This window comes from Brachypodium distachyon, chromosome 3 (assembly GCF_000005505.3).
Source record: "Brachypodium distachyon strain Bd21 chromosome 3, Brachypodium_distachyon_v3.0, whole genome shotgun sequence".
In the NCBI taxonomy this organism is placed as follows: domain Eukaryota; kingdom Viridiplantae; phylum Streptophyta; class Magnoliopsida; order Poales; family Poaceae; genus Brachypodium; species Brachypodium distachyon.
This window is the reverse complement of record NC_016133.3, coordinates 409,171-418,846: the sequence shown is the minus strand read 5'-3', so window position 1 is coordinate 418,846 and position 9,676 is coordinate 409,171. Positions and strand designations below refer to the sequence as shown.

The window sequence follows — 9,676 nt, the reverse complement described above, 5'->3', positions numbered from 1 at the left end:
TTGTGAACAGTTTCTGGCCCGTATGTTACCAGGACCACGCACGCGAATCTTAAAAAAAACAAAGCGCCAGATATGTCGTAGTCCCCCAGCTAGCTAGCCACTAAGATCGAGCAGGCACGTGTCGAGAAACCTAAGTCTCCACGGGCCATCTCTAGTGCTATATATAACCGACTTTTATATTGGTCCTCCGTTCACTCTTCGTCCGGAGGCAACCATTTATTTTATTTTAAAAAAAACTAATGGTCTATCTAAATCTTCCCTTATCTAATTAAAAAAATAATCTAATTTGATGACTTGGTAGCATGCAGCTCCTCTCCCCAAAAATAAATCAAAGTATCAAACCATATAGAGAAAAGTCCTATGGCAGCTTGAGTTTTCCACTTTTGTGGAGCCCAATAATGAGAGAGAGATCTAGAGAGAGAGAGGCATATGCAGGCAGCCAACGAGGAAAGGAGAGAGATAGGTGTGGGGCAGCTACTAGCAGGAGCCAATACAAGTGGAGTACGTGGCATGTTGCCAGCTGGGCCAACCAGGTGTTGCCATTTGTGTCCTCGGAACCTTTCCTTTCTAAGTAACAAAATCCCCTCCTCCTTTTTCCTCCAGAAATCCTCCCAATGTTACCAGATTGAGGAGATCAGCCTCAGGCTCCGGCGGCTACAACACACTCCATACCAGATCCAATCCAATCCCAATCGATCCTCATCATGGTGGCGGCGGCGGAGCCAGAGGAAGAGCAGCAGATCGTGGCGGCGGCGGACGTGGAGATGTCGTCGCCGGAGGAGAAGAAGAAGGAGAAGGCGGTGCAGCAGGGGCGGCGGGGGCGGCGCGAGATGCGGCGGATCGAGTGCGCGACGAGCCGGCAGGTGACCTTCTCGAAGCGGCGGAGCGGGCTGCTGAAGAAGGCGTTCGAGCTCGGGGTGCTCTGCGACGCCGAGGTCGGCCTCCTCGTCTTCTCCCCGCGCGGCCGCCTCTACGAGTACGCATCCACCGCTGAGTACGTTCTTGCTCCTCTATCGATCCCTCTGATTGAGTCTCAATTCCTGCTACTGTCTTCTTCTTCTTCTTCTGATTTGCTTCGAGATCCGTACGATGGCGGCTACTGTTCATGCCTATATATAAAGCTGTGGCCTGTGGTGGTGGGTGGCTATGGTATACATGAAATATGTACCGGCCCCTAGTGTTTCTCTCAAGATCAGTTCATCGATTAATTAACCCCCAGCCTTTGTTGATTCCGTTCTTTTGATCGAGCACACGCACACAAGATCGAATCCATGGCGAATCTGTTTAAGTTATTACAGAATCACTGCTTAGAACTGCTCTATACATTCAAGTGCAGTCAATGTTAAAATTTTCAGTTCCTTTAATTTCCCTTCGACTCAACTATATGTGTATCCCCTTTTTCTGCAATATGGTGATCATCAAATTAAAGGAAAACATTAAATACTACTCACCCTTAATTCACATCAAACATATGTAGCTAGCCTTGCCGTTTGTCTTTGCATATAAATCTTTCCTTATAGTTTCCCGCATCATCGTCATCATATAACCTTAATCTCTATATGGAGTGACACATATATGATCTCGTGTCCGTCCGTACTAGCATCCCATCAATCCGTCCATGTCCAGACATCAATAAAAAGCTTGCTGCAGTGACGAGCTGCTTCACTTTAATGGGCACATATATATGTGTCTTGTACTTGTCTGCAGGCTCTAGCTCGCAAGAGCATCAGATCGATATGCGTATGTTGCTGACACTGCTTCAGAGATATGCATCTGCAAACTAGGCCGTACACATATATTACAGTAATACAGTAGTATATATATGTCACTGCTAATCAGATAGTACATGAAATACAGTGAACATCTACAGTAATTTCTGGTCTTAATTTTGGTACGACTGGAGGATCGATCTTATTATCTGCTTGTCTAACTTCCTCCACGCGGGAAAAGAGAATGGTAGTAATAATATGAAACAATATACTTATACGATTTCAACTAATTAAGTTCTTTTCATATTTCTTCTGTGTTGATGTGCAGAAGAGAATCATACATCACAAAACGATCTAATTAAGAACGTATGGAGTTCCCAGCCAAACACATGATCATTAATACCGTTAGTAGGACTGCTTCAGGAGAATAATTCTAAATGCATGTTTCTAACTAAAGAAGTGCTAGAATGCTAGATCAAGAGATAGAAAAGGAGATGATAAATCAAGAGATAGAAAAAGGAGATGATAAATCAAGAGACGGAGAAAATGATAAGGATGGACTTGATAATTACACACCTAGAACATTTCTAATTGTTAATTAGTCAATAATAACTTCCCATCTTCCAAAATGTACATTTTCTCCCATATGTTTTTGTAATTACTTAACAGTGAGTGGTGAGAAACCCACTCACCAATCCAAATAGTGAAGGCTAATACTTTAACTTGATCATCGGAAACTCTTCTCAAAAAGGAAAAAACTTGATCGTCGAATACAGAAATTAAATTGGCATGCACTAAAACCTTCTAATTAAATGTGATAGGATGCATGCATATCTTAGATTTATCGCCTTGCATTATTTGGTAATTTTTTGCATGTCATGTGCAGAAAATCTTTGAGTTCATTAATTTGATACACAAAGTATATAAAAGAGATTATGTGATTAATACAAGATATATTTTTTGTTCTTAATTATGAGAAAAATCAAAATCCAGAACAATTAATGGGCATTATGTGATCAGTGCTAGCTAGCAATAAACTATGCATTTAACCTCAGATATATTTACCCACAACATCACTAATAAGAAGCTTTGTTATTTATTTATCGAATATATATTTGACTTTCAAACATTTTTAAAGCAACATTTTGGTAGTGTTTATAATTTCCAGATAACTGTTTTGTGGAACCATTGGTGCATAAACCTGTGTGCGTACTTCACTAATAAGAGGGTAGTTATGTATATACTGACACTTGACTTCCAAAGATTTTCAAAACAAGATTTTTGTTTGCGTGTTCTGTTTTATGGAAGCTGTTTTATTGCGTGCATAAACATGTGCCTTTATATCCTTGCTTGGCACATGTGTGGTGATGCAATTAATACATCATGATTAGGTTGAGGCTTTGAGCCTGGGTTATATTGAAATCCATCACAATATATAAGGTTATTTACTAGGACGCCACTTAAATTTTGGCAGCGTAACAACAATATTACATATATTATGGTTAACAAAAGTTGCCTTCATATGAAATTAATTGTTTCTAGAAGAGAAGCGAACTAATAAAGGAGTTTATGCCAAAGAAGGGATCACCATTGCAATATTAGTCCAAAATATCATTAACAATATTATGATCTTTGCACAAGAAAGCGGTGGACTAATTCACCATGATATCATAACCCCATCTAGGAAATTAACGACAATATGTATGACAATTCAGTAGTATCATGTGCAGGGAGGGAGGGTCTCTTTTTGTCCTGATTGAAGTTGACAGATTAAAGGTCTATGAAAATACCATTACATCCTCACAAGGATATTAATAAAATCACAGCTTAAGTTTTATGGGCTGAGATGTCTCACACATGAGAATCATGTCGGCTCAAGAAATGCATAGTAATCATTCCAATTAATGTATTCTCCTTGTATTATTCTCGCAAAAAAACTCTCCTTGTATTACAGATAGAGTGATATCCATTTTGTTTGGCAAGATTTTGTACTGTTATCAAACAAACTGTCATGTAAAATATAAATTTTCGGTGGTTTGTTGCTTAACTAATTTAAACAGGTTATTGAATTAAGCGTACTCTTAAAATCGTCTTCAACCTTTTTTTCCATAGTGGAAACTGAAACCCTAAATCTGAGGCGTTTAATTATTTGTTTAAGAGAAATTTGTGCATGCCTTGTGCACAAATTATACACATGCTGAAATGATGTCTCGAAAGACATGTTTTTACATGCACTACTTATCTATCCATATAACTGATCTGTTATATATCTTTTGTTAACATTTGGGAATTCACAGTCTGCAGAAGACAATTGATCGCTACCTGAACCACACAAAAGGCGCACCTGCAAATGAGAAAGCTCTTGAATCAGCCGGCGTCCAGGTGCGATATAATTAATTAGGTCTCCCAGATTTTGAGTATATATATACTATATCACCATCAAAGTAATATTTTACAGCTACATATATATGTGTGAATCTACATAGAACGAAACTTCAAAAGTAATATTTTACAGCTACATATGTGTGAATCTACAAAGAACGAAACTTCAAATGTAATTGATTAACATACTGAATTAATCTAGACACACACATATATATATAGTTCACATGAAATTGAGTATGTGATGTGCTATATACATACACACAAGCAGATGTGCAGATCTGAGGCAACAGCTTTGCAGCAGAAGATAGATGCAATCGAGGGCTACCAGAGGTACGGTGACTGATTAATTAGTGTTCCTCCACATGAAAAAGGAAATATGTTTCTTGGAAAGCCAGTAATCTTCCAGATGAACACATGTGTTACGTATATATAGGAAGCTGATGGGAGAGGGATTGGAATCGTGTTCAACACATGAGCTACAAGAGCTGGAGCAGCAGCTGGAGAAGAGCCTCAGCTGCATCCGGCAAAAGAAGGCAAGCAAGCAAGCAGACCATAATTAATTTCTGCTCTCTTTTCTTCCTAGCTAGCTAATTAATCCAGTTCCAAGTTTTAACTGATGATGTCAATCTATTGTTTTGTGTTGATTCACTGTGGATCTGGAACAGCAAAAGAAGATGCTGGACCAAATTTTGGAGCTGAGGGAGAAGGTATATAAAACAACCTAAGAATATATGATCTAGGTGTAGTAGCTAGCGAGATGATTGGCTTGATAGTTCTATTAATGTTAATCCGTTCATTCATTCAGGAGGAGAAGCTGTTGATGGAGAACTCATCGCTGCGTGAAAAGTACCATGCGCTGCCTCTGCTAGAGCTGGCTACAAGAACCGTGGAGGCAGCTCATGCAAGATCACCCGGCGCCACCATCGGAGGCGGAGAAGAAGCACCAGAGGACAACGACGATGAGCGGCGGCGGCGGCAGAAGGACGTGGAAGACGTGGAGACAGAGCTGGTCATCGGAAGGCCTGGAACACATATCTAGCTAGCTAGCTAGCAAAATCAATCATCAGTCAACTAATTCTCTGCTCAAGGTCGATACAAAATACTACGAGTAGTATTCAATTTAATGTGTGTCCATATAGAAAATTATATATAGTTTAATTTAGATCGGTCGATTCGATGAGGTAAAATTATGCACGAATAATTAACACGTTGCAGCAAATGCATGCGGGGGCTCCAAAGAAATTGAAGTTTGGTCTCGACCTGTTCTTGTGATCATCCTGTCTTTTTGGTTCTGTATCCAAATTAATTAACAACCATTAGTACTATATATATTTATGTGTTGATATCAATCTCCTGGTTAACCTGTGCGATTCATCAGCCGATCAAAGAGACTTGCATGAATTTACCCCCCTTTTTTTTTGGCCGTGCCTTCGAAGGATGATGAGCCAACATGAAGAGCGATGGATGGATCAACAGATAAATACTGTGATGGGCCCAAACATTTCATTTCGATACGAGTCTAGCTTTATTTAGGGCCCACGGCGAATAAAATCTCGGCCCATTAAACATCCCATCGAAAGCAAATATGATCATGTCACCCGGAAAAGGGACAACCAAAAACAAAGTCACAAAGAGCGTCAAAAAGAAATTTCATAAACGAACTACCTGATCATTTCCTTTAAGAGTAGTATAATTCATTTAAAACATACTTGAGCAAAAATAAAAACAAACATACACAGACAACAATAGAGTAAAATACACCACTAGTTCATGAATTCGGCAAAAATTGAACACTTTAGTCCGTGAACTCGGAAAACGCATTACTATGTGATTTTAGTCAAAAACGGTTCGTCTCCTCTGAGGTATTACCCACCGGCGTCGCATTTTTTTTTCAGAGCTGAAAGAAAAAACATGGATGTTTTCGAGCTAGTGGCGAAAAAAAAGACACTGGCGTTCGTTGCGAGCAAAGCAACACTCATTATGCTCCCTCCGTGTGCCGTCGCTGCCTCTCATGAGATGAGATAAAAAGCCATTCCATTCTTGGAGCCTCTTTCCCGCTCTGCCCCACATGTCACCGAGACTATACAAGGCACATCGGGACCCCACCGTGCAGCCTCTGCTCTCCAGGGCACCTGCCATTTCCCGCACGTGCCATCCCCGATCCAAACGCACGTGCCTTCCTCTTTCCTCTCTCTAACAGAAAAGAAGAAGAAGAAGAAGAAAATTCCCAAATTTCTCTCTTTCTTCCACTTGACTCGCTCTCCAAATCCGCCTCGAATTCCTCGCTCCGTCCGCAGCCATTACCGGGGGCTGCTCTCCTTCCTCCCTCCCTCAGATCCCCTCTTCGCACACTCCGTGTCCCTCGACCGAGAGGAGCCAGCCAGCGAGGAACAATCCCCCGCTCATCAACACCACCCCGCCTTCCTGCCAGGTAACTGACTGACGATCTGTCCATCCATCCAATTACTGCCTTTTAATCGCGCGATTCCTCTGGATCTGGCCGCGGATTCCCTTGGAATTCATACTAGTAAACGACGGGGTAGCATGGTTGATCGGGGGCGCGTGTCTAGGAGGAGAATTGGGCGGATTCGTTGGCGGTCAAGGGTCGGGAGGATCTCAATTGTCCGAATCGGGGTCCAATTACTCGGTCTCATGTGACCAGCTGCGCCGCCCTGGAGAGAAATTGGGATTTTTCTATGTGGGATTGGTCGATGCGCCGCGTAGATCTTGGCCCTAGGGTCTTCTCCGTCGACTGCTCTGGTAAAAAAAGGTTTTTTTTGTAGGTTTGGGGAATTCTCGTAGAGCTGTGTGTTGGCGACGAGATCTCATGCTGTTGTTGAGCTCGGCTTGGTTCCTTGATGTGTCGCCCGCCGCGCTGCACACGGTGGATGAATCGGGATCAGGTTCCTGGGGTCTGCAGAGGGCAAGACAGAGATGCCGTGCCTGTAGCTCTGTGTGTTTCTCTTCTAGTGAGGCTGTTTGGCAGCTTCTGAATTATTAGATCCTGATTCCTGATGTATTAGAACTAGTCTAGACTAGAGCATTTTGTGCTCTCTCTCTCTCTCTCTCTCTCTCTCTCTCTCTCTTACCCTTTTCTGGAAAATAAATCTCTCCCCTTTAGTAAGTAAGACGGCAAAATTGTGTGGAATCCATGATTTGCCAAAGGCCCAAAGCAGTCTGCAAGATCGCAAAGATCTGGACCATTTCTCTTCTGGGAATGAAAAGATACCAGAGTTTATGTAATACTCCAGTTCTCTGTACCAATCTATGAGGTAACTAGTAGGAATTTTAACACAACACCACGGCAGCTCTGTTTCTGCCGGTCTCCTTCCGCCAAAAGAACAATGTTATGCCAGTAGAGCATAGGAAACATGAGAAGGGGAACCCTAAGAATTGGGTAGTAACGGGTGTTTTGTTCAGGGGATATCCTTTTCTGTGAAAAGTGACAGAATATGTGCATGTTTTTGTGGCTTGCTCATTGCCATTATAACTGCACACCGACATCTGTTGCGAGATTGCTTTTTGTACATGATGTGCCATCGCCCAGTTTATTCTATTTGTACAGCATTATGTCAATCACCTGAATCGCTACATCTCATTTTTCAAATTTGACTACCGTATCTTACTTGAAGCTTCTTCTGTTCATGCAGTAGAGGATCCCTTATGAGCTGGTCGGCTGTGGTTTCACTTCAATTTGGGGGATACTAAAATGGGTCAGGAGCTGGGCAAAGACAAGCTTGGATCAAACTTAACAGTGGATGAGATAGCCAGCGCTTTCTACTTCTCGCTCCTGCTCTCCCCTGTCGTCTCCTTCTGGGATTGCATCTTTCGCAAGATAAGATACTCATTCAGACCTGAGTGGGTGTAGCATTCAGCAGCTACCGTTTCAGCACTAGTTGGTCCGGAAGTAAATCGACGGGCCCTTAGGAAAGCATCTAGACAGAAGTCCAAGAAATGAACTTTGAAGGTTTTGGTTTTCCGTAACTATAATTAGTAGAGGAGTTTAGCTGAGATAGTCAATAGCAGGCAGACACAGTACAGTTGCCATGGAAAAGGCTGTGGGTAATCAGGCAGGCAAGGTCTTGAAGAAAGGAAAGAAGAAGCAAGCGAAAGATGAACTGGATCGCCAGAAGCAAGCTGAGAAGAAGAGGAGGCGGCTAGAGAAAGCACTTGCAAACTCCGCTGCCATTATCTCAGAGCTGGAAAAGAAGAAGCAGAAGAAGAAGGAAGAACAGCAAAGGCTGGACGAGGAAGGTGCTTCGATAGCTGAAGCAGTTGCTCTTCATGTTCTCATAGGTGAGGACTCCGATGAATCCCGCCATTTGATGCTAAACAAGCACAGAAGATGCAACGATTGGGAGCCCTCGGCTGGTTTCGATTTCACCGTGGACATGCAAGGCACTGATATATACTCCCCCGGTGGACTCGTGTGCGCCAATCATGCTTATGCTCCCAAAGGGAGGTGGATTGATTGGGGGAATGCCCAGCCATTGCCAACCTGGGGAGAAGTGCGGGACCTCAAAGCATCGTACTATCAGGGAACATTCCATCAGTCCGTTCCCTGTCCAGGTTTCATGGCAGCCCAGGCAGTCTCGTCGTTGCAGATCGGAGAAGATTCATCTGAGATGACCTCACCGAGCCAAGGAGTCGTCAATAGGATGCTTGGTGGCGGCAACAGGCTCAACCTTTACAGAGAGATATAAGAAGCAAATACACACATCGTCATAGTATTTTTGTATATAGTCACCAAAGGTGTGCTGACTATTCTGCCTGCAGCTATTATCAGAAGAATCTGATAGTGCATCTTGTTTGCTGTTTTCGCCAAGTCAGTGGGATAGGATATTTTGTGTCTGTTAAGTACATTGGTATTGTAATGAACGTTATCATTTTGATTCTCTGCTGGTTTTTCTTTCAAAGACGTAAGGCTATATAGTCAAGAAGAGAACATATAACTGATTGCACTGAATTATACAACTTGTCTTGTAGCTAGCTTCGATGAACCAGTGTAAACAATGAATCTGAACATATAACATATAACCTGCACTGTAATTTCACGGTGCTGGTCACTGCAGATATTCTTCAGATACTGGTCACAGTTATATGTATCATACTCATGGATCATGGTGATAATCACCACCCTTCTGTCAGCAAACATGCTTTAACTATGTCATACATATTGGTTTCAAGTTCACAGTTCAGAGGAGGCAGCTAGTTAAGACGCAGCAGAAAATTCTACACCATATTACGTACTCCCTCCGTTCCTAAATAATTCAGTCTCGATGGGTTTGTGATAATATTTGAGGACAAGAAAATAGAGTGGTGAACATGATAACAAGGCTAGGCCTCTCTTGTAGATCCAGAACTACTCATGGTAATTTTGCCGCTTAAGAACGCGTCATATAATTCAGAAAACAGTGACATATGTATCGTCTAGGAAGCGACAACGACAGCCATTGACACTCTCAAATGTAATTCCGTAAATAACCTCAGAGTCCTTGTGAAAACAGTTACACGGTTTGAACATGTTATTCATTCTTCCGAATGGATTCTTTCCGACCATTATCCAATCAATATATATTGTT

At 42.2% G+C, this 9,676-nt stretch overlaps 2 protein-coding genes across 3 annotated transcripts; both read left to right on the top strand.

Annotated features, from left to right (window-relative positions):
* The first annotated feature begins 540 nt into the window (after window positions 1–540).
* LOC100825614 (MADS-box protein SOC1) lies at window positions 541–5,435 on the top strand. Its single transcript, XM_010235358.3, has 6 exons — window positions 541–994; window positions 4,007–4,091; window positions 4,363–4,424; window positions 4,528–4,627; window positions 4,760–4,801; window positions 4,900–5,435. The coding sequence occupies exons 1-6, from the start codon at window positions 705–707 to the stop codon at window positions 5,131–5,133; spliced, it is 813 nt and encodes a 270-aa protein (XP_010233660.1). The 5' UTR covers window positions 541–704; the 3' UTR covers window positions 5,134–5,435.
* Window positions 5,436–6,267: 832 nt separating this feature from the next.
* LOC100821008 (MADS-box transcription factor 21) lies at window positions 6,268–9,063 on the top strand. Of its 2 annotated transcripts, XM_024460341.1 has the most exons (2): window positions 6,268–6,525; window positions 7,745–9,063. In XM_024460341.1, the coding sequence occupies exon 2, from the start codon at window positions 8,141–8,143 to the stop codon at window positions 8,795–8,797; it is 657 nt and encodes a 218-aa protein (XP_024316109.1). In that variant the 5' UTR covers window positions 6,268–6,525; window positions 7,745–8,140; the 3' UTR covers window positions 8,798–9,063. The 2 variants fall into 2 exon arrangements, with proteins under 2 accessions (XP_024316109.1, NP_001288312.1); NM_001301383.1 differs by lacking the exon at window positions 6,268–6,525 and having other exon boundaries at window positions 8,141–8,797.
* Window positions 9,064–9,676: the final 613 nt, after the last annotated feature.

Bases quoted from the DNA above. Each gene is read 5' to 3' on its own strand.
- LOC100825614 (XM_010235358.3), top strand. From the start codon at position 705: ATGGTGGCGGCGGCGGAGCCAGAGGAAGAGCAGCAGATCGTGGCGGCG. The intron at 4,628-4,759 runs GCAAGCAAGCAA...GATCTGGAACAG, and splicing joins GCTGCATCCGGCAAAAGAAG to CAAAAGAAGATGCTGGACCA. The intron at 4,802-4,899 runs GTATATAAAACA...TCATTCATTCAG, and splicing joins TTTTGGAGCTGAGGGAGAAG to GAGGAGAAGCTGTTGATGGA.
- LOC100821008 (XM_024460341.1), top strand. From the start codon at position 8,141: ATGGAAAAGGCTGTGGGTAATCAGGCAGGCAAGGTCTTGAAGAAAGGA.